This window comes from Apodemus sylvaticus, chromosome 12, assembly GCF_947179515.1.
Source record: "Apodemus sylvaticus chromosome 12, mApoSyl1.1, whole genome shotgun sequence".
NCBI lineage: Eukaryota > Metazoa > Chordata > Mammalia > Rodentia > Muridae > Apodemus > Apodemus sylvaticus.
This window is the reverse complement of record NC_067483.1, coordinates 90,007,553-90,035,360: the sequence shown is the minus strand read 5'-3', so window position 1 is coordinate 90,035,360 and position 27,808 is coordinate 90,007,553. Positions and strand designations below refer to the sequence as shown.

Genomic DNA, 27,808 nt, shown 5'->3' with positions numbered 1-27,808 from the left:
ACCAGACCAGGTGACCTACCCCACCAGACCAGGTGACCCATCCCACCAGACCAGGCGACCCATCCCACCAGACCAGGTGACCTACCCCACCAGACCAGGTGACCCATCCCACCAGACCAGGCGACCTATCCCACCAGACCAGGTGACCTATCCCACCAGACCAGGCGGCCTATCCCGTAGCTGAGGAGTGTCTGAAACACCACTCCATCTACTCCAGGGTATCATTGGGTTCCAAGCACCCAGCTGCAGGATCAAGACTTCACATCCTCCGAGAGCTTAGACCTGACTGGAACTTTTTGTGTTCTCAGGGGACTGCTGGCTGCTGGCTGCCATCGCCTCCCTCACCTTGAATGAAGAAATCCTGGCTCGGGTTGTGCCTCTAGATCAGAGCTTCCAGGAAAACTATGCGGGCATCTTCCACTTCCAGGTACCTTCATAGTCGACTGAAGCACCTCCTCACCCTGGCCCGGGGGCTCAGCAGATTCCTCCGGCTTGGCTTGCCCCTGGGTTCTCGAGTCCCTGGTGGTTTGAAAGCTCCGGAGAGCAGTTCTGTTCTGCAAAGGATGCTGGGAGAGAGAGACAAGATTTTCCCAACCTGCCCACCATGTGGGGTCCCACCAGAATGTCTGGGAGTTGGGATGGGGGTGGTGCATGGAGGTAGATTGCGGTGGGCAGGGGTAGTGTGTTCAGGAAGTAACCCCCTAGGGTTTTTCTTTTAAGTTTATTATTTGAGATTTTTGAGATAAAAGGTTAAAAATTCTTTTTATGGTAGCAAATGAGAGATGATATATTTAAAAGTGTGTGTGGTTTGGAGACTCAGGTGAGCTCCGCTGGCTTCTTGCTTGGTGAGGGGCACACTTAACACAGGACTCTGAAGAGCATCATGGGAACCCAGAGCAAGCACCTGGGCCTGGGAGATCGGATGAGGCCGAGGCTCCGAGTCCCAGTGCCGCCCTCTCTTGTCCCCCTGGCCCTGCAGTTCTGGCAGTATGGCGAATGGGTGGAGGTGGTGGTGGACGACAGGCTGCCCACCAAGGACGGGGAGCTGCTCTTCGTGCATTCAGCTGAGGGGAGCGAGTTCTGGAGTGCCCTTCTGGAGAAGGCCTACGCCAAGTGAGTAACCACGCCCTCCCTCCCCCAACACCCCATCTTGCCCCTGCTGTCCCGGACTCCAAAACAGTGGGAGCTATTTCGGGGACTGTTTTGAGTAGCTGTTCTGTTCTATAAAAGGATGACTTTGGCCCCAATCGGGCTCTTTATCCAAGGAGGTAATGTGGGCCTGGTGGCTGTTCACATGATGTACTGGTATGGGACAGTCATTGCTGCTTTTGAGCAAGTGAACCGGAACATTCTGGAATGACTGTTTTGGCCCTGAGGAGAGAACTCTGCTTCTTTGGTGGGCCCCATTGCCTCTTAACTGCAAAGACCAAAAGCTTCTGCCAGTGGGCAAAGCTACCCAGAATCAATCAGGTGGCTGGGTAAGAATGGTTTCCTGGTTCTAATCCTAGCTGTGTCTCTCAATCAGCTGGCCCCGAGTTGTGCTGGGTGCACCCAGGATGTCAGCTCTCTGCAGTGGTGGGCTCACTCCATTAAGATGGGAGCTAGAGGGTTTAGGATCTCTACAACCCCAGGTCAGAAATGGGGGTGGGGGGAGCTTCATATTCTTAACCACGAGAACTTGGGGCATAGAGCTCAGGGCATGATGACAGGAACCTGCTGTGTGCTTCTCGGGGTTCATCACTGAAGTGTCTCTAGCTAACCTCTGTGTCCGGGCTAGAGTCAGCACTACAGGCTGGAGCAGAGCGACACTGGGTCCTTCCTGCTCCAGGGTTCGGTACAAATTCTAAAACATGTCATATCCACAGAGGACCAGTAACCAGTGAGATAGTGCCTTGCCTTCCTGGGCACCCCGATTTGGAGACAAAGAGGGGGATGAAAGCAGAGGACCCCCGGGGGCTCCCACGAGGGGGATCTGAGTTGGGGTAGGGTGGCATTTCCAGGGATGAAGGAAGGCTCACTGCCGCAGCGTCCAGGGCCGTGAGTGGCAGCGCGAATTCCCTCCTCCAGGATCAACGGGTGCTATGAGGCTCTCTCGGGGGGTGCCACCACGGAGGGCTTTGAAGACTTCACAGGAGGCATTGCCGAGTGGTATGAGCTAAGGAAGCCACCTCCCAACTTGTTCAAGATCATCCAGAAGGCTTTGGAGAAAGGTTCTCTGCTTGGCTGCTCTATTGATGTAAGTCTCCATCACCCGTCCCAAGCACTGCAGTCTCCCCTTGCTCAGGGGAGCCCTGACAGGGCGCAGAAGCTATTTCAGACATCCGGTGTATCCCAGGCAATAGCTCTCTAGGGGGCGCATTTGATACGGTAACAGTGCCTCCAACCCACTTTCCATTCTAAGTGTGCTGAACCACTCCATTCACAGAACACAGGTTACAGAAAGTCCACCACACCCCTTCCGCTGGTCTTGACACCTTGTCCCCACCTGCAAGGCTGTTTGAGCAGCCCCGGGAGCCTGTCCTCTCTCTGTCCCAGTGCTCGGGAGTCCTGGGAGTACCAGAAGGAATTGCTTCTTCAAAATAGCTTTGCAGGCAAACCTCACCAGGGAGATTTAAAGTGAGCCTCGTTCAGGCCCCAGAAGCTTCCCCAAGCTGTGCCCAAAGGATGGGCTTTTAGGAGTTGGCAACCCAATACATGGATTCTGAAGTGAGGGCAAAAATAAAGAACCGCTGTCATGTGCAACTGAGCTGGGCGGGGCGGGGTGCGGAATCAGAGCATCTTGCTACAGTTGCCGGTTGGGTGTCTGTCATTAGACCTCCCACAGACTCTTGTCTCGAAGGTGAATCCCTACCCGCCCTCCCCATCCAGAAGATGACTCATGGGGGGCGAGGGACGTGCGCCACCTTGCTTCCTGGTGATCAGCAACTGAAAGTTGCTCCTCCAGGATGCGGGATGGATGCGCAGAGTTCCCCAGACTGGGCCCGGCTGCCTTGTGCGTGATTCTGGGCCGTTTGTATCCGGGCTGGAGCAGCCGCTGCTTACTGTCCTTGTGTTTGCAGATCACCAGCGCTGCGGATTCTGAGGCCGTTACATACCAGAAGTTGGTGAAAGGACATGCGTACTCCGTCACCGGAGCCGAGGAGGTACGGCCCCTGCAAGCACGTGGCTGTCCCGGGTGGGGCCACCAGGCCGGCAGCTGCCCGGCGCGCGCTGCCCCCTGCTGGTCACAGCGACGGCTGCAGGCGTGCATCTGTTACCCTTTGAATCAGCTTGAAAAACAAATCCCAAACCCAGCACTTCCTGTTTTATAATCTTCAAATTACTGCTCGTGGGGCGTGGTGGCTCACACCTGAAATCCTAGCCTCTGTTTCTCAAGTGCTAGGATTTTTTTAAAAGATTCTTTTCTTTTAAATGTATATTTTAACTTGGCTAAGTTTTACTGTACATGCTGTCTCCATATAAGTGGCAGGTTTTTTTTTAAAGATTTATTTATTTTATGTATATGAGTACACTATAGCTGTCTTCAGACACACCAGAAGAGGGCATAAGATCCCATTACAGATGGTTGTGAGCCACCATGTGGTTTCTGGGAATTGAACTCGGGACCTCTGGAAGAACAGTCACTGCTCTTAACTACTGAGCCATCACTCCAGCCCAAGTGCTTGGGTTTTAATTAGGATTTTCCAAAGAGGGTCAGCAGGGATCTGAGGGTCAAGCCCTTTCCAGCTTCCAAGATCCTCCTCCACACACTTGTCTGAAGGTGGGGAGGTCCAAGCCCCTCCAAGTCTGCAGGGCTCTCAGCCCCTCCCTCCTTTCTTACTTTGGATCCTTCAGGTTGAAAGTTCAGGAAGCCTGCAGAAATTGATCCGCATCAGGAATCCCTGGGGACAAGTGGAGTGGACCGGGAAGTGGAATGACAAGTGAGAAGGGAATGGGGCTGGGGGGTGGGGGGAGTGGGGGGGGAGCGCGCATTCTTCAGGGAGGGCAGAGGAGGGCCAGGGAGTGCACATCTGCATTCCACCGGGAGGACTGAGGAAGGCTGGCTGAAGCTCAGAGAGGAGGCACTGTGGGCAGTGCCGAGAAATGAGGTTCTGAGGTCACTCACTCCTCACACCGCATGGACCCCAGGGCTGTGGCTCGCTAAAGGGTTTTGCAAACAGATCACTACTCTACAGGAATGTGCGCCTCCAGCGGGGCACATTCACGGTCTATGGTCCGTCAGTCCTTTTCCAGCTCACGCTCACTCTGCTACTGGGCCCTTTGGGGAAAATGCACCCCATAGGCTAGTGAGATGGCTTAGCAGGCAAGGTGCTTGGTGCCAAGCCTGGTGCCACGAGGTTTTGATCCCTGGGACCCCATGGGAGGAATAAAAGAACCGGCTATCCACAAGTTATCCTCTGACCTTCCCAAAGGCACTGTGGCGGAGCATACCATCACCCTGCTGGAATATTCCAGCGAGCTCACAATCACGCACTGCACGTGCGCGCGCGCGCGCGCGCGCGCGCGCACACACACAAAATAAATAAGTGTAAGCAGAAAAAGAAAGAAAGAAAAGGCATCGTCATCCTAATAAATCAAGGGCATGAACTGCGCGCCAAGAGCAGAGATCTGGAGCCTGTTGATCCCCAATGGCTGTCCGGTAGCCTGTCCTGTAGCCTTAAACTTCAACCCTCTGGGCAGATGCTCTATTGAGCCTCTCTGCTGGGTCCGCAGACTCCTTCCCAGATGCACTTCCCCTCCCTCTGCCCCTTTTCTGGCTTGTTCCAGGCAGCCCTGGCCTCAGCAGAGGAGCACTGTGGTCAGACTTCCTTCCGGGTTGCTCTGGGGGGGCGCTCCTTGGTGGATTTCCGGTTGCCCCTAAAAGAGCTGCCAGGAGCATTTCCCTGACACAGCAGTGCTCCTTCATCCCCTGATGGTGGGCCTCGCTCATTTCCTCCTCTTCTACCCGCCGTGTTCCAGGAGAGCGTGGCCCCCCTAGTTCCCCATACAAGGTTCTGTGCTTCTTAGCTTATGCTCTGTGTTTCTCCGTGGGGTCTGGATCCGGGTGGGAGAAGCCCTTCCTTTCAGAGGCCCGGGCCCTCGGGCGGTAGTAGAGGTGGGTGTGTTCCATACCTCAGCATAGGACTGTGGAGAGAAATGGTCATTACCACACACTCCTTCCTGAGGTCTCTCTTCTCGCTTTGCTTCCCAGCTGCCCCAGCTGGAACACGGTTGACCCGGAAGTAAGGGCGAATCTAACAGAACGGCAGGAGGACGGAGAATTCTGGTAAGGCAGTGGGGGCTCCAGGGAAAAGCCCCTGACCAGAGCATCAGTCAGAAATGCATTCGACACGCTGAGGGCGTGTGGTAGGACACCCTGGCTTTGCTGCTTTTTATGCCTCTAAGTCCCAAGCAGATGATGCCCCTCTGTAATCGTAGCTCTCTAGAAATTGAGGAAGAGGGCTCTTAAACTGGAAACCGAGCTGCATAGCCTCTGCTATTCAGAAAGAACCTGTTTCCAACAAAGAAAAAAAAAATTCCACATGATCCTAAACAGCTTTTAAACCTCTTCAACGTGTCCATCTCAGCTGTGGGGTTGACATTCTGAGTAATGTCACAAGGGCTGAGAGGAATTCCTTCAGAAATGTTCAGACCCCAAGAGAAAACACAGAGAAAGATGGGACCTTTCTGCCCATCAGTCTCTAAAGAGACATCCTGACTCATAAAGAAACCAACTCAAAGGAAGGGATGGCACAGTGGTGAAGGGTGCTCTCTGTTCATGCAAACCTGAGTTCAGTCCCCAACCCCACATGGTAGCTCTCAGTAACTCTAATTGCCTGCAATTCTAATTCAGACTCTGACCGTAGTGGCCACCAGTGGGTCTTAGACAGTCCCTCATCAACCAGGTAGAGGTTTAAGGCTGACCCTGTGTCTTCTGCGACTCAGGACGCCCTGTCTCTGCTCTGCTAGGATGTCCTTCAGTGACTTCCTGAGGCACTACTCCCGCCTGGAGATCTGTAACCTGACCCCAGACACCCTCACCTGTGACTCCTACAAGAAGTGGAAACTCACCAAGATGGACGGGAACTGGAGGCGAGGCTCCACCGCAGGGGGCTGCAGGAATTACCCAAGTAAGGGCTGTGACCTGTGTGGCTGCGGTCCCACAGCCTCCTACCTGCATAGATGCGTCACATCAGCCTGGAAGCCCAGGGGAGTTGGCTCCCACTCACCCAGACCCTCATTCTCTTCCATCACCACCAGCCTGTGTCTCAACATCTTTGCTGTTTTCTCAGCCTTACTACTTCCTGCCTTCGTTTGCTGTGATGCCCTTTGGACCCCACATGCCCTGGTGGCTGGGACCTTCATCCAGCGTATGGAGGCAGTGCTACGTCCTAGTTTGTGACAAGCCACCCCAGGCCTTCGTGCACTGCCTCCTGGGGCATGCCAGCCTCTCGTGGCAGTCTGCCATCCTCTTGTGTGTCAAGTTCATTTATAAAGTGTTTACATATGGGTGCTGGTAGCCCCACACCTTTAGTCCCAGCACTCGGGAGGCAGAGACAGGCAGATCTCAGAGGTGGAGGCCATTGTGCTGTACAGAGTGAGTTCTAGGACAGCCAGGGCTACACAGAGAAACGCTGTCTCAAAAAGACTGAAAGAAAGGAAGGAAGGAAGGAAGGAAGGAAGGAAGGAAGGAAGGAAGGAAGGGAGGAAGGAAAGATGGAGGAAGGAAGGAAAGAAGGAAAGAAAAAACAAATGGAAAGAAAGGAAGGAAGGAAGGAAAAGGGAAGGAAGGAAAGAAGGGAGGGAGGGAGGAAGGAAGGAGGGAAATGTTGACTGAGCCCAGCTCATGTCAGGAGAGGGCTTCTCCTCTGCTCTGCTCTGTTGATTCCTTCGCTGATCTCTTCTGTTGTCTTGACATCTCAGTCCTCTCTCCTCCTTGTCCCCGAGACACTGTCTGATCTTGATGACACTGTCAGTTATGGGGCAGAGTGTACACAGAGTACTGGGAACTGTCCCAAAGAGCTTCATCTGTGTATTAATCTTCTTGAAGAAGTCACCTATTTTCATTTCCAACTTGGGGATGACGGGGCTAGGACATGGGAAGTGGCTGGCCTGAGGCCACAGAGCCTGGGGTTCGAACCCAGGCAGTATGACTATGAAGTCACTCTTGCTCTGAAGGCAGGCCAAGGTCATTTTGACTCTCTATTCCAAATGAGGAAGCACAGGCTCTAGGTCGTATACCAGGCCAACAGAGCAAGTAGACTAGCCAGCCAGTCCCTCTAGTCCCAGCATGCAGTCACCAAGTGGCAGTTCTGGAGAAGCCCTTCTGCCACCACAGAAATACCCTGTACCCATTAGATAAAATTCTGCACAGTCTCTCAAGGACCTCAGAGTGAATGCTCTCGGCCTTGGGGATGCTCTGCCTCAACGGTACTTACTCGGTGCCACTGAGGTACCCTAGAGCTTCCTACACAAGTGAGTGTGTGCCAACACAACTGAGATTAAAGAAGCAGTTGTGACATGGCCGCCAACACTGCGAGACCGTGCTTCTAATTCTACTCCAGAGGTCACTGCGCGAGGGATGGGAGGCACGCAGATGGGGGACTCAGTGTCTTCCTGCAGATGGGCTTTGGAAGTACGGGTGGTACAGGCACCATGAGGATGAGTAAGAGACAGATGCTTTCTCGCTTTTGTATTTGCAGAGGGGTGGGGGCCAAAAGACAGGCGCCCTGTGGGAAGATGTCCTCAGGGAGCACCAAGGCAAGCCAGCATAAGGGCAAAAGAGATCAATTCCTGATTTAGGTCCTTCTGAGATTCACTGTGGCAGGAGCCCAGTGCCCCCTCCCCCATGTGCTATGACCTGGGTGATAAGCCTTTGTGAAGACTTTGTAATGAGACCAAGAACGGAACCCTGATGGACTGATCACCTAGCATGCCGGGAGCCCTGGTTTCAGTCCCTAGTACTTACAATCCCTGCACCGAGGAGGTAGAGTCAGGAGGATCAGAAACTGAAGCTCATCCTCAGAGACATAAGCAAGTTTGAGGCCAGCTTGAGCTGTAAGAACCCCGTGCCAGAGGAGAGAGCCGGAGGAAGCAGTCCCCTCGCGACAGCAGCAGACAGATCCCACCTCTGTCAGTAGCTACTCCTTCTAAGGGGTTGCCTTTGGCCTCTTCTGGGCTTCCTCGGCTCCCACTGGCTCCTTTTTTCTCATCCTTGACCGACCACCTCCAGCCACGCCCACCCCAGGTCTCAGCTCCAGGCACAAGGCCACGCCCACCCCAGTTCTCAGCTCCTGGACATTTATTCAGGGCTGGCTTCCTTTGACCCTGTTCCACAGATACCTTCTGGATGAACCCTCAGTACCTAATCAAGCTGGAGGAGGAAGATGAAGATGAGGAGGACGGGGAGAGGGGCTGTACCTTCCTGGTGGGTCTCATCCAGAAGCACCGGCGGCGGCAGAGGAAGATGGGCGAGGACATGCACACCATTGGCTTTGGCATCTATGAGGTGGGCAGAGGAGGGGATGGGCGGAGCTCTGCTTTCCCTCCCTCCCCTTGCGTCCCCTCTCCCAGCCCCAGCCACACAGACCCCAGAGGCAAGACTTGGAACAAGACAAGAGGACCGGGAACTTAGGCCAAAATAGAGATGCCAGCACAGCCAGACTTAGCAGTAGCTGACCCAGTGTCTGGACAGCTGTTTGTGTCCCCGGGGACTCCTGACCCCTCTTTGGGTTCCCATAGCTACGCTCTTGGGAGTCCGTGCTTGGAAAAGACCTCTGTGTCCCTGTTCCCATCCCCTAGTCCTGGAATTCTGGTTGGGCCAGCAAACTCAAAAGAATAGAAAAGACTTAAGCTAGAACAGAATATTCCAGAGCACACACAGTGAGGACTGGGCTAAGCCAACAGGTCCTAATGGTCAGAGACCAGCCAAGTCTTTGGCCTGGATGGGCAAGAGCCCACAACAGGATAAAGAAGGGTCACTGTGCTCCCCAGGGGCCTGCTGGCTACAGCTCTGGTCCCACAGGCCCCTTACTGCTCAAGGGGTCCTCTGTCATTTCACGCCAAAGCCCCACCTGCTCGACTGCGCCAGAGGGACAGCCTTGTCGAGGCCATCTCTCTTCTTCAAGCTAAGAGCTACAGCCAGGAGACCTGATTCCATGTGAGGGCTCAGCGGCAGAAAACAGGGCCTTGCTTGGCAGATGAGAGGAGCGTGGAAGACCTCAGGGTGGCTGCACAGGTGCCTTTTTGTTTAGTGAGTGAAATCCTGCAATTTGCTGGACTCTTCCTAGTTCTGCAAGGCCAGCATTCCCTCAGCCCCGTATTTATCAAGGTCACGTGGTAGGCTGAACACGACTTTGGGAAATGGTAAATATTACCAAGCCTGGCCTCTGCCCACATACTCCAGGTACACTCCTAGCACACTGGGAAACCAAACTAGGCATCAGGGAAGAGGTCCCGCTCCTGTGCGCATCACCTGCAACGTAGCTGCTCCTGATTGGCTGCTTATCTGAGCCCCACCCACCAACCTGAGCCATGGGGTTGGACAGAAACCATCAGTTACAAAGTATTCACAGTCCCTGGACTCTCAGCCTCTGAAACAGAAGCTGAGGACTTGGGCGGAATAGCTCAAAAATGCAAAGTCTGCTATGTACTTGGAAGTCCAGGCATGAGCTTTCAGAGTTGGGCAGGATGTTATCCATGTTTGACATGTTAGAAAACTAAGGCCAGTGAGGGAAAGTGGCTTAGTGGAGGAGATACATACAGACCGGATGGGACTGGTTTCCTTCATCTCCACCCAACCCTACTTTCCCTGAGCAAGAAGTAAGTGCGGGTTTCCACACAGCCAGCTGGTGACCAAAGCAAGTCACCACACGCATGAATGGTGGGTGGTAAGGGCCCATCCACCAGACCACTGGCCCTAGGAGGGTTTCCTTCCAATGTGGCCTACGTACTTTGAGTTGCAGTGGTGACCTAGTTAACAGCGCCGGAGCTACCTAGGAAACACTCGGTGAAGAGTGGGGGCACAGTGCTAATGTGTTCATACTCTGCTCCCCAAATCTGAACCCGGCCTCCTTTTTTTTTTTTTTGTTTTTCAGGTCCCAGAGGAGGTACGTCTGGCACATGTCATTCCCCGACCCCAGGCCTCCGCCTGCCAACAAGATTGAGGCTTAGCCAACCTGAACTTAAGGAGTAGTGGGAGCTTCGGAGGGGGCTGGCGGCTGAGGAATGAGCCCTTGGCCCTTGCAGAGGCCCCGTGGAGGCCCCGTGCAGGTGGCTTCAACTCCGGGGCCAGCGGGACCAAGCTCAGGGCTACCTATCTAGAGTTCATTAGTGCTTGCTGTTCCCTCATGACCCTAGAGCAGCCGTGAGAACGAGCAGGGTGGGGGAGGGGAGCAGAAGCAACTCCCGGACTGTGTGACCTTCCACGCATGACATATTCTCTCTGAACTTTGCTTTCTTTTCCAGTGTAAGTAATCAGCCGCCACCCCCCGGGCACTGTGGGCATGAACTGGGCTACAGAAGGCCACAGTTAACAGTAATAAAGTGCATAGCAGTCAGGTGACTCATTTAATAAATGGCCAGCCCGGTGCCCTGACCCATCCGTGGGCACTCAGATAGACAGCTGAGCGTTACTGAGTTGGGGGCTCAGCCTTGGGCTACATCTAGTTTGACAGCTGGGCTCCTTTCTCTGCCTTGTCTTTCCTTTTGCTGGCGTGTGAAACACAACACGGAACTGACCTGGACCCTTTTGTGAGGGAGGGGCCTCTGGCACCCGATTGTCACCTAGAGCGAGGTGGATGGGAAAGGGGTGTTCCTGTCACAGTTGGTCATGCCTGAGCTCCTTACCAGTCATGTGATGCTCGGGGTGGAAATTTCGATTCCCATCTAAAATGATCCAGGCATCGTCTCCATTGTCCCTCGGGGGGGGGGGGGGGGGACGAACGTGACAAGCTTGTGAGCTCCTTCCTCACTGCTTTGTTTAACCATCAGCTAACAGGCCAGACCAACATCCACCTCGGCAAGAACTTTTTCCTCACAACCCGCGCCAGGGAGCGGTCAGATACCTTCATCAACCTCCGGGAGGTCCTCAACCGCTTCAAGCTGCCCCCGGGAGAGTATGTCCTCGTTCCTTCCACCTTCGAGCCCCACAAGGATGGCGACTTCTGCATCCGAGTCTTCTCGGAGAAGAAGGCTGACTACCAGTAGGTTCCGCTCCCTCTCCCTGACCCGCCCTGGTCTGCCCTGCGCCTTTCTTTTTCTCTAATACCAGCAGCACTTGGCAGGTCAGTGTAGGGCTGGAGAGCTCTGAAGGCTCTTCTCAAGGGAAAAGCCATGCAGCACATGCTACGTTGGGACAGGGGCAGCTGGGAAGTGAGTGGCTTGCAGTCCAGTTTCACAGTCTGCCTATGAATTACCAGTTGTTAATATTATCATAATGGCCCATGTATACCCTCTAGGAGCCCACACCCAGCATAACCCTTGCTTTCCCAGGTTATGTGTAATTGACAATGTTGATGTCTGAAACCTTCCCAGTTTTAGTCAAGAAGTCTCTGGTGGAGCCTTTTAGGTAGATATCACAAGCTCCCACTATTGTCCCTGTGCCCTCAGCTCACAGAAGCATCTGCTACCCTGTCACTGTGTCAGTCATTTAACCAGCAGACAGAACCACCCCTGGACAGTGTAAGCCAAAGCAAGATCACTGAAAGGCTGGGGGGGGACCCCGGCACTGTTGGGGGGACCAGGGACAAAATGGGAAGGACAGGAACAAGGACGTTCTGGGGAACCATAGTTGGGACAACCTTTGCCAAAGACCCAAAGGTCCCATAGATTGTGTCTGAGGAGTAGGCACAGGCCAGCCTCTACCCATCACCTCCTGTGAAAGGGAAGAGATGGAGGGAGAGGGACCAGGGAACCTTTGCTTCAAGACAATACACAAGACAGAAAGAGCTTCAGTTCCCAGCTGTGAACCAATCAATGCCACTTGAGCATGGCAGTGGCTCCTGCCATGTCTGGTCCTCTTGTTTGATTGAAGCCTGCTGCGGGGAAAGGGCCTATTGGGTCATCTCACTGCGGGAATCCCAGTGTGTCCAGCTTCGTCTCCACCGATGAGATGGAGTCAGGCCCTAATATCATTGTGAAGGCACCACTCGTGGTCAAACCCTATCCTGCCCTTCTCCCAGGGAAGGGTAAGCTTCCTGCCACTCAAAGCTGCTGCCCTGAGCTAGCATAGCCAACCTACTGCAGATCCCAGCTAGCAGCTCTTCTAAGTCCCTTTACCTTCTCGTGACGCTTCAGGCCTGCAGGTGGGGTTCCTAGTAACCTAGTTTAAGATTACAGGCACCCAAGGAGAGCTCTCTGGGCTTAAGTACCCTCACCAAAGGACCCAGCTGTGTAAGAGACGGTGTGAGAGGAAGCTAACTTTGTCATCAGGTTCCACATGGCTTGCTCCAGCCCAATGAGGGATGGAGTCAGAGGTTCCCACAAGCAAATATGACAGGTTTTTCCTGGCAAAGGTTTTAGATAGAACTTCAAAGTTGTCCTTTGAGACTAGAGATGTCCCTCAGTGGTAGGGTGCTTACGCAGCATTGCGAGGCCCCCAGCACTTAAAAAAAAAACAAAGCAAAGAAACAGGTGTCAAGAAACTGCCCAGCCAGCTAAGTGAGTACCAGAGCCCTTGCTCTATACCAACCACACAGGAAGATGCTTGGTAAAGACCCCAAACCAATGAAGTATCTCTGCCCTGGCTACTGCTGCCATGGAGCCGTGTTATCACAGAAACTCGGGGTACAGAGACCCCCTCTGCCACAGCAAGCTGGGTGTGAACGCTGCTGTCCCGTCTCATAGAGCGACATCTGCAGTACTCGAGTAACACTCTAGTAACATCACGCTCCCCAGTGCTCTAGTAACAACATACCCTTCTGTTTCCAGAGCTGTTGATGATGAAATCGAGGCCAACATTGAAGAGGTATTTCTTCCTTAACTCTCTAACTCTGCGCAGTTGATGGACACACAGAATGTGATAGAGCAAAAACACTGTGGGGGGCTGGGCACCCCTTGGACTCTGTGAAGACAGTTTAAGCCAGGCTACAGCCAGTCAGTCTCTCGATCATTAAAGTCCAGGTTATTGGTGTGCGGGGGTGAAGGGTGAGGGTGAGGGGTGGGGGTGGGAGTGGGGAAGGACAGATCACCAATGCTACAGTAAACAGGCTGGGCTTTGGTCACCCCCCCCTCCTTGCTCAACCTCGCTTTTATCATCTATAAAATGGACTCAAAGGATGACAAGATTCCTCAAGTTTCTGAGAGTTCTAAGAATGGCTCAGGGTAAATCCTGAAGGGCTTTTAGGGATGTAATACAGGAATTTCACCCAAGGCCCAGTCTTAGCCAAGCTGAGTAAAAGTACCACAGGCTAGAGAAAGGAAGGGAGTCCTACTTCCTCTCTCTGAGGGAGGCCCTGAGAAGACTCTGATTGGATCATAGTTGCTGAAGTCTGGTGCTTGTCATATATACCCAGCGAGACACCAAATGGTTTGTAATTGACTAAACTGTTCCACAGTATTCCACTTGGTTCCTGTTGGAGTGACCATACAAGGTCATTTTAGTTAAATATTAAAGATTCTTGGGATTACAAGAAGTTAAAGGGTAACCTCCCTGCCCTGTGGTTTCCACTCCCTCGCATGAGCCTTAGCCAAACCAAACCAAACCAAAACAAAGCGCCTTAGGTGGGCATGGTAGCGCATACCTGTGATCTCAGCTGGGCATGGTGGTGCACACCTGTGATCTCAGCACAGAAGAGGTAGAGGCAGGAGGATGAAGAGTTCAAAGCATCGTTGGCTCTGCAGTGAGTTCAAGGCCACCCTAGACTCTTTGAGATCCTGTCTTGAGAAGGAAAAAAAATCTTAAAAGATGTGGTGACACATACCTGTAATTCTGGCATATGGGATCAGGAATTCAAGGCCATCTATCAAGTACATAAAAAGTTTGGGGCCAGCCTGTGTTATATGAGACCTTGTCTCAAAACAAAACAAAATAATCAATTCTTCACACTGCCATTCATTGTAAGCCCAGTAGCCTTAGAATTCTAGACTGAGGGACAGGAAGACTGGAAATTGGGGGGTAGAGTGGGGGCACTATAGAAGGGGAAGGGGCCCTTGCTATCAATCTCCCCTTTAGCCCATTTCCTATTTCTGTGTCTTCACCTAGATCGACGCCAATGAGGAGGACATTGATGACGGATTCAGAAGGCTCTTCGTTCAGCTGGCTGGGGAGGTAGGTGTCACCAGGGTCCGGTGACACAAAGGAGAAGTGATTTCCCAGAGGAGACTTCGTCTAAGGGGGAGGAGAGCAAACCCAGCAAAAGCTGAAGAATTGTCACCATCACTCAAACCCTTAGCTCAGCACCCTTTGCCCACATCCTCTCAAGCCCTCTGCTGGCTTCCGGGACAGCCCTGGCTCTGCTCTGCTCTCCATAAGAGTCTCACTTTGAGGTTTTTCTGTGACCTCCCTGTCCCACACCAGCGGAGACATGGAATCTGACTCCCAGTATTGACCTCCCTAAACATACCTGAGAGAGAAGGGTCCCATTCCTCCAGAATATAAGCAGTTACACCATAGCATTACTTGCCTTTTTCTTGAAATAGTTCCCTAGCTCCACAGCCCCAAGACAGAGCCAGTCTGCCCTTTCTTCCCACCAACTCCAGAAGCAAAGCGTCCTTCTCCATTGCATAGCTCTCTCCTGTGTAACCAGGAAGCACATCATGGTGCTAAGCCAGATGCCATTCACGCTGAGACACCACCTGTCTCCTTCCCCTCAGTTTCTCAAGGGAAGGGGCCTCAGAGAAACTTACCATCCCCATTGACTGAAGCACACATATCTCTACACACACACACACACACACACACACACACACACCACACTGGGCCTTATCCAGGTTACATAAATTACACAAACACATCTAAGTGAACAGGGTTAGCTGGACCATGTCTGAGGAACCTGACAAGTGACCCCAGAGAGGAGATGAACCATCTTGGAAATGGCTGATTTTTTCATTAATGTATTTATTTATTCACTTATCTGTCCCCTGTCTTCCCCAGTACCTCCTCACACAGATCCTTCCTCCATTCTCCCCTCCCCTTCTCTGATGAGGACCCCCCACCAGGTATCCACCCCCCCCCCTTGCTATTTAGCCAGTCACTGTAGGACTAGGCACATCCTCTCCCACAGAGGCCAGAAAAGGTGGCCCAGGAAATGGCTGATCTTCAGGAAGCCCAAAGTCTGAGTTGTAGAGGGTAGAGAAGGCCTGCCGGGCAGGAGGGATGGTTAGAGAGGACTAGGCTGCCACAGAGAAAGTGTGACTGACAGCCCTTGTATGTCCCCTACATTCTAATAGAATGCTAAACATGAGCCAGGGCAGTGCCCAGTGTAGGCTGGGGGCAGCCGCACCAACACCACTCAGGTTGTTAACAGTGCATTCAGGATTGCATTGCTAAGATGCTAACCACTTAAAATGTTCACGGTGGTTCACCCAGCTCCCACGGGGAGCCCATAATCATATTCTGGTCATACCTCCACAGGATGCAGAGATCTCTGCCTTTGAGCTGCAGACCATCTTGAGAAGAGTTCTAGCCAAGCGTAAGTGTCCCCTTTGCAAATCCATCGTCACACTCTTCCCGATTTGGACACGGGGGGACATGGGCCTCCCCCTGCAGGCACAAGTCAGCAGCTGTGGCTAAGCCATCGCTCTCTGCTTCTACACCAGTATGACCTCTGCAGTGTCAGCACTGGGGAGGAATAGGACGGACGGAGCAGGCTCTGGGAGGGGTAATGTTCTAGAGCAGAGGCTCCCGGGTCTGGAGAGCACAGATCAAAACCACGTTCTTCCACGTATGAGCTCTGTGATCTAAGCCAAGTGAGACCACCTGTCAGACTCCCCCCACCCCATCGGCAAACTAGGCACACTATGACTGGTTGAATACTCACGAGATAACACATAAACACATAAAATCTGCCTGCATGCTGCAAATGGAAGCTCTTATACTGACCAGCTGGTAAGAAAAGGCTAAGTCAGCCCAGAGGATCGCACCAGGGTCCTTAGTGCCTACATTCTCTGCATACCTAGGGTAGAGGTCGCCTGTCACTGATTGGCCAGAATGGCTGACGATATGCTATCTTACCCACAGGCTAAGAGAGATAGATTGCAAAGCTTCAACTCCCCACCTTAAATTAAATGAGCATCAATTCATTTGAGCCAATAGAACAAATAAATAATGTCTAGATTCTGGAAATACATGCTCAGGCCCGCGTCAGAGGCATCCATAGAGGAGGGAAGAAGGCTAGGTGGAGGCTGGGACGAGGCAGTGCCAAGTGATCGCCAGCTTTTTTCTTTTTAAGCTTATGGCTATTTTTTATTTTTTTGCTTTAAAAAAGTATAGCTATTATTTTTTTACATTACATTTTGCACTTACATTATGTATCTGCATGCATATGTATATGTGTACACATGCATGTACACACATGTATTGTGTACACATATATATGTGCATACATGTATGTGTGTACACGTGTGTATGCACATGTGTATGTGTTTACATGTGTGTGCATGTACATATGTACACATACTGTATGTATACGCATATATACGCATAAGTGTATGTACACATATGTACACATATTGTATGTATACGAATATATACACATAAGTGTGTGTACATATATGTACACATGTGTGTGTGCATGTATGTGCACATGAATGCCACAGTGCACATGTAAAGGACCATGTGCAGGAACTGTTCTTTTGCTCCACGATATGGGTTCTAGAGATTAAACTTAGGTCATCGGGCTTGCTGACAGGCACCTTTACCTGGTGGCCCATCTTGATGGCCTCTCAGGCTTTGAGATGGGGTCTCCTTCTGTAGCCTAGAATGCCCTCCTTGAACTCGGCATGTAGCCCATGCTGGTCTTGATCTCATAGCAGACCTCCTGCCTTGGGCTCGTAAGGATTGAGATTACAGGTGTGATCAACCATGCCAGCTTTTCGAGCTGTTTCTTAGATAAGAAGTTATCCAAAGACCAATGTTCCCCTCCCCTGCTGTTGCTCATCCCTAGAGAAGAGGGAAAGTATACTTCTCCCACCTCAAAGCCTTACAAATCGTGATGCTCCTGATAGGAGAGTGGAGTTATTAGCATGCAGTGCTTGAAGTCGTGCGGATCAGAAATAGACACACACATTCCGATCATCAGCTCTATCCAGTCAGCAGGGATGTCCCATAGACTCCAGGGGCTGCCTGTCCATCTGATGCCACCAGATGGCCTCCTGCTTGACCCCTCGGGATAAATGTAAATTCTTGTTTTAAAGCCAAAGAATAGCCCAAGGACCCGTAGGATCTTCCAGACTTGGTGTGTGTCCCTCACAGACACGGGAGACAATGAGTTGCAGCCTCATGAACCAAAAGCTATAGGACAGTGCCTGTGCTTAGCAGAACAGTCAGCAGTCAGAGTGGTTGGCTGGAGCCAGCACCCAGGGAGGCCAGTGCAGCATTTTCCCAGCACTGAGCTCAGCCACGCTCTCCCTCTTCCAGGACAAGAGAATAATAGTCTTTACCCTTGTGGCTGCCTGGCACAAGGATGGTCAGAGGACTCCTCAGATGTTGGCTGGACTGCACGCAGAAGACAGGGTGTCTTTGTCTCTCACAGCTGGAATGCAGGAAGCGCTAGGCCATGCTTGGTCCAGCCTGCTCTTACTTGAAGGAAAGCAAGTGTTGCTGAGCTCAGGCCCCTCCCCTGCCTGCCTGGTGACTCCGGCCTTCCGCCCAAGTGTCCCCACACAGCCTCATGGCCATCCTGGACAATGGGTTGCCGTCTAGTGGAACAAGTTTAATATCGGAACGTAGGCCCAAATATTCTACAAAGACATCACCAGAAGGGTTATCCCTTGTGGCCTGGAGAGACGGGATGGGGGTAACGTGCTTGCCATGCTGGTATGAGGGCCTGAGGTTGAATCCCTAGAACCTATGTAAAGCCAGGCACAGTAGCATCACCTGTTACCCAGTGTTCCTATGGTGAGCTGGGAGATGGTGACAAAAGTCCCCAGAATCTTGTGGGCATCCCTGTCTAGCATCCGCAGGGGCTAACAACAAAGAGACCCTGTCTCAAACACAGTCAAAGGTTAGTACTGACGCCCAAGGCTGTCCCAACTTGTATGTACCATGAGACCTAGTACATACCCATCCACACATACATGTCCATCATGCACACACATTACTATCATCCTCATTACACACACACACACACACACAGTTGTTCCTTGTGAAGTCCATGGGGAGCGTGACAAGAGTCAAACCACCTGCTGCCACCAATGGACTCACCTAGTCAAGTGCAGTAGGTTCTGGGTCCTCAGATCTCTCTGTCATCTCGGACAGAGACACAGCTGTCTGCAGATGGCCTTTGTGTCTCTGCTCAGAGCCTACAGTGGACACACGTGCTCTCTGGCTATGTGCGTGACCACAGGCAGTTTTCCACCCTGCCAGCATCTAAAGGCTCAGCCATGCCCAGGTGTGGTAGCACATGCCTATAATCCCAGCACTTGGGAGGCAGAAGAAGGGATGAGTTTGAAGCCCACCTGGGATCAATCACAAAGCTCAAAAGGTCCAGTCATTTTTTTTATTCTTTTACTTATTTTGATATTAAACCCTGACAGTCCATGGCAGTTATACAAAGAAATCAAACATGTGTAAGACCCTCTGTACTGCCCTTGTTTGGCCGCCAGTCACACATGACTAAAGTGATCCGATTGGCTGTCATAGTGGCCACCGCAGAGGAAGGACATGTTTATCTTTGTAGAAAGTTCTGGGAGACAGTGCTAGTCTGGAAGGCTCTCCCCACACATGTATTTTATCTTTTAGGCCAAGACATCAAGTCAGACGGCTTCAGCATTGAGACCTGTAAGATCATGGTGGACATGCTGGATGTATCCTTTGATGTGTTTCAGAGAACAGAGCCTACTTCCTCAGATAAGGGAAAGCAAGTCCACTCCTTCCCTGCCTTCAGAGGCTTGAGGCGTGGACAGGCAGGTCTGGAGCTAGAAACCCGGACCATACTCTTGCCATATCTGGTGGCTTCTTGGGTAACACCATTCTTTTCCTTTTCCTAAGCAGAGCTTCCCTAAACCCTAGTGGGTCTGACCTCAATCTGTGTCCTTGGCGAGATTTCCTTCTAAAACCATGTGTGGTGATATAATTCCATTAATTCCAGCACACAGCAGGAGGCAGGAGGATTTCCAGTTTGAAGTCAGCCTGGGCTACATAGAAAAACTTTCTCAAACAAACAAACAAAAAGGTTTCTAGAGCTGAAGATGAAGCTGTCTGCCTCCTCTGTTATTTGTTCTCTCTGGCCCAGTCCCTCCGGGATGCCCGCCTGACCCTGGAGCAGACTAGCCGTGCTCTGTGTCTATTTCTAATGCTTAGTGATGGAACAATCCAAGCTTCTATCACACCATGTCTACTGGCCACACGGCCTCTACCTATGACACCGCTCCCTTCACAAGATGCCTCTTCAAATACTCGACTAATGGTCAAGGGCCCAGATCTATCAACTCATAACAAACTGTTAGTGAGATCTGGGGGCCCACAGCTCCTCAGTCAGCAGACAGCGGGGCTCTATCACACCCTTCCTGCTGCTCCCTTTTGAGGAAATGCGAGAGTGTGAAAGGCAGATCCTTCTGTGAAACCTCCCTGTGTTTGTGTTGGGAAGACCAGCAGGCCTAGCCCATAGGCCCAGCAGAGGGCGTTGTACCCAGTGACTACATACTTCAGGAGCTTTCCTTAGCGGAGGGCAGGAAGACGGGAGTGGCAAGCTGGGCCTGAAGGAGTTCTACATCCTCTGGACGAAGATTCAGAAATACCAAGTAGGGCCCTGGGTACCCAGGGGCGGGTAGATGAGTGTTGGGGGACATTCTAGGTATATGCTTTAAGATGTAATGGTTCTGGAGGGTAGGGGCACATTTCCAAGGAAATTAAACTTTATCCACTGCGGAACTCAGCAGAAGTGAAGTTCGCTTGTATGACAAACAACCAAACAAAGCAAGGACTTAGCAAGCAACCTAGCCTTTCCTTTGCCTAATTAGTGACCAGAAACAAGGTCACTGTCGAGAGTTTCCTGAGAAGCCTGTATAGAAGCCCTTCAAGCCCACTCAGCACACACCTAACAGACAACTTGACATCTGTTTTGCTTTGGGTCATGGTTCTAATGAACATTTTATGTTCCAGAAAATTTACCGGGAAATCGACGTGGATAGGTCTGGAACCATGAATTCCTATGAGATGCGGAAAGCACTAGAAGAAGCAGGTAATGCTTTGTGTGTGTGTGTGTGTGTGTGTGTGTGTGTGTGTACTCCTCACACTTTTTTTTCCCTGCAAAGCTGATTTGGTAGAATCTGACTATATCAGCTCAGCCTTCAGGAAAGCCCCAGCAGAGCAGACATCAGTAACTAGGGTGTGAACCTAGCAACACAGGAAGCTTCTGTGCTTTGAGGACAAATCTGACTACAGGAGACTCCAAACAACAGTGGTTTAAACAGAGTGCATCTCCCCTCAGGCAGCCAAGGCTGAGATGGGGCCTCCTACTGTTAGCAGCCCAGGCTTCTCCTGTCTGCTGCTTAGGGATCTGGGACAACAGGTCACCACCAGCACATGCTGGCAGTCAGTCCACACACAAAGGGTTCCTTGCTTTTGAAGGAACCCTTGACTTCTGCTCACACACATTATTGGTCAGAACTTGCTCAAAGGGTCTCATACAGCAAGGGAAGCTGGAAAATACAGTCAACATGCCCAGCCAGCCACGGGCCTGTTGAAGTTCCTTTTTAGTTCACAAGGAAGATTTAATATTAATTAGTTTGCCACAGTCAGTCCTCTGTGAGAGCTAAATCTTCCTAAAACTAATCTCCAAGCTGATTTAGAACTAACTTCGCAAAAAAAAAAAAAAAAAAAAAGGGATCATGATTATCAATACAGAGTAGCAAGAGCATTGCAGAAAAGCAGACGAAAGCTTTGCTTGTTAGCGAGGAAATAGACCGGGGTTGTGGAATAGCTTAGAAAGGAAAGAAACATCGGGAGGGGCTGCATTGCAAATCCAACCAGCCACACTGCCCATGGACAAACGCAATTACAGGTGTAATTTAAAGTGTTACACCGTGCAGGGAGCTGGAAAGACGGCTCAGTGGTTCAGAGTATTTGCTGCTCCTACAAGGACTGACTGGTTCCCAACACCTACACTGGGCCACAACTCCAGCTCTCAGGGATCTAGCACCCTCTTCTGGCACCTGCAGGTACTGCATACGGGTGGTACACACATAGAAAAGCAGGTACACACATACAAATGTTAAAAATATAAAAATAAAGTACGAGAGAGAGAGAGAGAGAGAGAGAGAGAGAGAGAGAGAGAGAGAGAGATCTGATGATCCATTGTCCACTCCCCTCCAGGTTTCAAGCTGCCCTGTCAACTCCACCAAGTCATCGTTGCCCGTTTTGCAGACGACGACCTCATCATCGATTTTGACAATTTTGTCCGGTGTTTGGTTCGGCTGGAAACACTATTCAGTAGGTGGCTCCTTGCATCCACTCTTAAGTTAAGGCCTCTCTTGGTGGTTCTCAACCTCTGGGGTTCAACGACCCTTCCACAAGTTTTGCCTGAGACCGTAGGAAAACACAGATTTTTACATTATAATTCATAACAGTAGTGAATTTCTGATTGTGAAGTAGCAACAAAAATAATTTTATGGCCAGGGTCACCACACCATGAGGAGCTGTATGAAAGGGTGGCAGCGATAGGATGCTTGAGAACCACTGGCCTATCGTGTCCTTCACCAGGGGTGCAGTCACTGGATGTGCCTGTGAATAGAGAATAAATTTCCATTTTGTTAAACTGGGGCAGCAGGAAACAGTAGTAGCTTGTGGCATCCATCAGAAATCAGCTGAGCCCTGGACCCTGCTGTAGGCTGCAGCTCTACTCCCTCACGTCTCACACCCTGACCTCCCTCCGCAGAGATATTCAAGCAGCTGGACCCTGAGAACACTGGAACGATAGAGCTCAACCTTATCTCGGTAAGTCAACAGCTCACATCACCCCTGACTCCTGGGAAGGCTGCTGCAAGATGGGTCAGAACAAGCTATCTGGAGGGCTACCTCAACAGGCTGTTCCTGGGGTAACTGACCTAAACAGATTGTTCCTAGGGTGACTTGAACAGGCTGCTCCTAGGGTGACGTTCTTTTGAAATTGTGCTTCTGGATTTCTTTCTGGTCTGTTGGGGAGTGGCCTGTAAATGGTTGGGAAGTCCCAAGGTGCACTTGGAGTTGCTATTTCTGAATGACTTGCTGATTCTCCAACCTAGGAAAGCACACCTGGCTCTCTCATCCCATGAGCTTTGACTGGAGCATAAACACTGGGTTACACTAAGGTGGCCGAGTATACCAGATGGCTGGGTATACCAGATGGCTGGGTATACCAGATGGCTGGGTATATCAGATGGCTGGGTATACCAGATGGCTGGGTATACCAGATGGTCAGTATCTGAAAGAATGTGCTTGTAGAATGAAAGAAACCCTTAGGGGAGAATCCAGGCTGACTTCTGGAAAGAGCTGTCATTCATAGTACAAATCTACTTAAAGCGTTTTCTAGGACAAATACTTCTCTCTATACTCTCTGCTCTTTAAAAGGAAACTAACAACAATCACACATATCTGTCACATGCCTTGATAGGCGTACATGTCTGGAATGCAACAACACATCTCTGAGACCAATCTAAGTCAATGTGGTAGGCAGCATCACCAAAAACAAAGCATAGAACATCCCCCTTGTAATCCTGCTAAGAGAAGGCTCACACTCACTAAAGTGGCTGGGTAGTAGAGAGCCTGCTAAGCACTTACAAGGCCCCAGGTTCAAGTCCCAGCACTGCAGAAAACATTAAAATCAGCAGATAATCCAAGGCCACATGAGTCCAGTTGGTCCCAGAGCCTGGTGGGGTATAGTTCACAGAAAGATGCAGTCCTGGGTAACGAGCAGTACTTCTGTGTGCTACTTCTCCGTGTCACTCGGGAGGGAGAATGGCATGAAGACAGGGCCAACCTTTTTTTTTTCTTGAATTTTGAACTCTGACACTCAAAAAGCTGTTCACTGCTCTGCTGTGTGTGGTAAAGTACACATATCCAAGTGGAAACCTTTTAACCAGTTACAAATGACCAGTTGCTTAAAGCTATATATTTTATCACCTGGAAAGCACCCTTAGCCTAAGCCTGCAATTTAAAGGGAAGTCAATACAACTGGAACATGAAACACATCCTGCTAGGTTCCAGAGACCAGCCTATTTCTCATTTCTGCTGGACAGGCAACTCTGACACCCCATCCCACTCCCTGCTCACACATACTGGCCTGTCTGTGCTGACCAGCCTCTTCCCATCTCCTAAGGAACACGTACCCTTCAAGTCACTTACCATCCACAGGTTCCTAAAGATCCCCTAGGAGATATTGCCAAGGACTCTAGAGAGTCACTCCTCAGTTATGCAGTGGCTTCCATGATTTCAACCTCAGTTGTGGGTTACATGGCCTCAGATGTCTTTTTTGAAAACAGTGGTTTAGATATCCACATCTCAAACCATTTTTTTTTTGAGACAGGTTCTCACTATGTAGCCCTGGCTGTCCCAGAATTCTCTATGTAACCCAGGCTAGCCTCAAATTCACAGCAATCTACCTACCTCTGCCTCCCTATAACTGAAGGTATGCACCATCACACCAGCTCCCCAAACAAACCTCTGATGTGGTGTGTTGAGGCAGAGGTGTGTAAAGCTAGCTTACATGTTATTTGAGTGTCACCATTTATTCCCATGTATTTATTACCACACGGCCACCAGTTCAAATCACCCAAATCATCAAACTTCTAAAGCTAGACTCTAGAATGTAGGTAGAATAAACCATTAGGACACTGCTGTCTTAGTCCTTGGTAAGCTTTCGGGTTCAGCCATCTTCCAGAATAATTCAAAGCCACCTAGAAGGTCTTTCATTTTAATGACGTTCCCTGAATGAATGCTTTTTTCCCCCTTCTTCACACAGTGGCTGAGTTTTTCAGTACTCTGAAGTTACATGCCTGAAGACTTCCAGTGGAAGGGAACAGCCAATGTCTAAACTTAAACACTTTGTATCTGGACCTCCAATTTACGGGAACATTTACTTCATCGGATGATTATAACTGAAGAATATAACCGTCTGAGATAGATGAACTTTTCACATATCAGAGTAGCAGATTTGCATACCATTAAACCAAATGCAAACGAATTGCATAATCCTGGGTAAGGTCAAAGGAAGCTTTATGCCTGTAAATTGTATATCCTTTTCACGTCTCCACATCGTCCTGGTCATAGCAATATTAAATCAAGAAGGAATGCAGAGAGCTTTAAATAACTGGGCAAACAGTAAATCAGTCTCAGAGGCCACAAGGCCTTGATGGGAATATTTAAAGAAATTTTAAGTTTTAAAATGCAATCATGGCATCTGCCACAGCAGCCCAGAGACTGCCGCTCACCCTGAACAAACTGGGAAATACAATGATGAAGTAATTTGATGGAGGCATCTAAATAATCCAGTCTGATGGAGGTATCTAAAGAATCCAGGAGCCAGTATTGTCTGACACAAGGTCAATTTGGGCTACCTAGCAAGGCCTGATCTCAAAAAATAAATGCCAATTAAAAAAAGGGCATGCTTCCATCATTTGGTTCTAACAGAAGAAGGTTTTTATACACCTTTATCATTCTTAAACTCAAGTCCTTGACCATATTTGGCCTTAGACATTTAGGTCTATCAAGTAGTAAGTAGTGAGATCATTCTACTGACCAACTGAGCCAGGTGTGCCGTCTGCAAGAAGATCTAGATAAACCCCAGGGATTGTGCTCACAGCTGGGGAGGACAGGGCTCAGAAGATCTTCTTAAAACAACCAAGCTGGCTTCTTGATCCTGGGAAAATGCTAGCAGCCATACAGACATATTGCCTTATCTACTTCCAAACGTACTGTTGTTAATAAAGAGTTACAGCGCAGTCACACCATGCCTTGTTTTTCTTTGTAGAGCGTGGGCCCCATGGGAGGGTTCATGAGCACACAGGTAACAGCTGGGTTCTACTTAAGTGAGGTCTGCTGCTCTGAAAATTCATACACTGAGAAGGCATCTCACCTATAATTAAACTATGGAATTGCACAACATTTTAAAACTCTCGTTCAGAAGTTCTGATCATTCTGGCAGAGAGGGCAATCCTAATTTCGCCTGCTTGGTCTGGCTTAGGAAGGCTTTTGGGAAACTCTCTATACCATTGCTGGCTCCATAGCTGGGGGACCAGCATGGGAGCTGAGAAACCCACATACTAAATCACTCATCTAGGGCTAGGCCTGTCGCTGGCGATCTTTGAAGAATCACGAAATGGGAAGGAAAGAAAGGTAGCCTGAGGGGGAAATACTACCCACTACTTCATGGACAGCTTAGTGGGCAGATCCCTGGCTCCTAGGGGCAGGGGATATATAACAGGACTTCATATAGCCCAGACAGATCTGCACCTATGTAGCTAACTAAAGTTGGACATGAACTCCTGATCCTCCTGCCTCCACCTCCAGTTTGGGAATTATAGCACCAAGTAGTAGATGGGTTTCTCCAACACAGCTAAAAGTAGGCTGGGAAGGCTAAGACGTTGGAGAGTGTGTATGAACTAACCCGGGTCACTGGCATGAGCTTCCTCTGTTCATCACTGAGCGGTTTCAGGATAGGGAGGAATGGGTTGTTTCAGGACTAGGGGTGACCAGGGCAGTGTTGGTAAAGGACTGAAGACGGGATTGGATGGAGGGAGGTGATGGAAGGAAGCCTGAGGTGAGGAGACAGCAGAGAGTGTGGTTACTCCAATAAGGACAGCAGTTCTAGAGCCGGGTGGGAGGGGTGGGAGTGAGGGCAGGGGTCCTGCTTTAAGAAGCTGAGAGGAAGGTGGTCTCAGCTGAGGTGTAAACTGAGGCAGGAGAGCTGGCCCCTTCCAAGTGGCGGAGGCTTTTCTTGACATCACTCGATGGCAGCATGCAGCCGCTTCCCTGATGCCAGCTTTGCTCTTTGTTGCAATGAGGAGGACAGGGTTCAGTTCCCAGCCCCCCATGGCAGCTCACGACCTGCTGCGACTCTAGTTCCTGTGGATCCGATGCCAACCTTTGACCCCATGGGAACTGTTCTGCCTGCATCTCACCGCCACTCCTGCCCTGAATCGCTAGCCCACACCTGGCTTAGCTCTTCTGTGGACTGGATCCACTCATCTCTTCAGTCTTTCTTCTCATAGCTCCTCCTCAACAGCTCCAATCACACTCCTGCCCACCCTGACTTGTCCTTCCCTGGGATTCTGTCCTCCTAGATTCACCACTTTGTTCCCCAGATCACTGCTCCACCTGGTACCGTCTTGTTAATTAACAGCCCATCAGTGTTCTCACATGACTCAGGTCCAAGCTACCCCCTCATGGGTACTCCTAGGAACACCTCCAGCCCCCAGCCCCCCTCCCACCCCCGCCAGGCTCTGCTGCCTTTAATTCCACTCCGTACCTCACCTGTCCTGGGTCCACATTCCCCTAGTTTCCTTCTGTTCCTTGCTTTTGTCAGCTGTGACTCCAGTCACATGACACCACCTCCAGCCAGGGCTTCACTGCCTACGACATCTGAGCAGTTTATCCTCTGCTCCTTAGCATGCATGGCCCACTGCACAGCGCTTCCTTCTCCCTTTTGCAAAAATCTATAAATCCTGCCATTAGAATGGCTGCCACAGCAACACACAGAACTGAAGAACAGTTAAATCGTTTGATAAATTATGAGTTTGATATAGCCATTGAATCCTAACACAATGGCAAGCCAGCAGCAGAACACTGAATTGTTTCCAGCAAGCTCTCAATTATGTGAAAAAAATCTAAAAACAAGACTACAAAATATACAAGTCTCTTGTTGTCTCTCCAGTGTCCACTGCCTGACTCTACACATGAATTCCTGCTTTGTATATGAAATTTGTAGTGAAATTACAAATGAAATAAATTACATGTATTTAAGTAGTCTTAAAAGCAGAGAAAGTATTAGCCTGAGTCCTGATGTAACAACCACTTGTGGCTTATTTTCATCATGATTTGAAGACAGATTGACAACCCACAATTCTAAAGTCTTAGAAAATTCTGAATACCAGAAATTATTTCTGTTGAGTCACTTGCATGTAAAATCTGGCCAGAATCGATGCCTTCATTGTGTGATCTGTGTCAAAGTTGTTGGGGTTTTGTGTAAGCTCCACCCCACACCTACCTGGCAATAGCCAGGTATGCCCCGCCCCAGAGATCTGGCCCACTATAAGAGGGGCTACTTGCCCCTCCTCTCTCTCTTTGCTCACCGCTCTCCCACATACTCTCACCTCTCTGCCCCTGGGGCTCTTCCCCCCCTCCACGTGGTCATGGCTGGCCTCCACTCCCTCCTCTCTCTCTCTCTCTCTCTCTCTCTCTCTCTCTCTCCCACTAACTCCCATCCCCTATTGGCCCGGATACGAGAAACACCATGGGATATTAAGCCTCTTCCACCAATGGGTAAGTCTGGCACTTCCCGCGTTTGCCCGCAGGACGCTGGTGTTCCGTTCCCTCCCTCTTTCCCGCTGGAACTCAGCGGCGTGCAGCCTCAATGCCCCACGCAGCGAGTGCCACAGGGCTCAGCTACATCTTATTACTGGTTCCTTGTTTTCCTGCGCGCTGGCTTGGCGGCCCACGGGACTCATGGCGCGCTGGCCACGGTAGCGGTTGCTC

At 50.6% G+C, this 27,808-nt stretch overlaps 1 protein-coding gene across 1 annotated transcript in view; it reads left to right on the top strand.

Moving 5' to 3' along the window:
• The window catches only part of Capn2 (calpain 2), a 48,831-nt gene extending 23,771 nt beyond the window's left edge, over positions 1 to 25,060 (top strand). The window contains exons 3-21 of the mRNA XM_052200195.1: positions 309 to 427; positions 980 to 1,113; positions 2,068 to 2,236; positions 3,060 to 3,143; positions 3,835 to 3,920; positions 5,192 to 5,266; positions 5,950 to 6,110; positions 8,319 to 8,488; positions 10,077 to 10,088; positions 10,972 to 11,183; positions 12,910 to 12,946; positions 14,183 to 14,248; positions 15,554 to 15,611; positions 18,881 to 18,945; positions 19,813 to 19,881; positions 20,243 to 20,321; positions 21,455 to 21,571; positions 22,017 to 22,075; positions 24,078 to 25,060. Coding sequence (XP_052056155.1) covers positions 309 to 427; positions 980 to 1,113; positions 2,068 to 2,236; positions 3,060 to 3,143; positions 3,835 to 3,920; positions 5,192 to 5,266; positions 5,950 to 6,110; positions 8,319 to 8,488; positions 10,077 to 10,088; positions 10,972 to 11,183; positions 12,910 to 12,946; positions 14,183 to 14,248; positions 15,554 to 15,611; positions 18,881 to 18,945; positions 19,813 to 19,881; positions 20,243 to 20,321; positions 21,455 to 21,571; positions 22,017 to 22,075; positions 24,078 to 24,101 — 1,796 coding nt within the window. The 3' untranslated portion in view covers positions 24,102 to 25,060. The remainder of the gene's footprint in view (positions 1 to 308; positions 428 to 979; positions 1,114 to 2,067; positions 2,237 to 3,059; positions 3,144 to 3,834; positions 3,921 to 5,191; positions 5,267 to 5,949; positions 6,111 to 8,318; positions 8,489 to 10,076; positions 10,089 to 10,971; positions 11,184 to 12,909; positions 12,947 to 14,182; positions 14,249 to 15,553; positions 15,612 to 18,880; positions 18,946 to 19,812; positions 19,882 to 20,242; positions 20,322 to 21,454; positions 21,572 to 22,016; positions 22,076 to 24,077) is intronic.
• Positions 25,061 to 27,808: the final 2,748 nt, after the last annotated feature.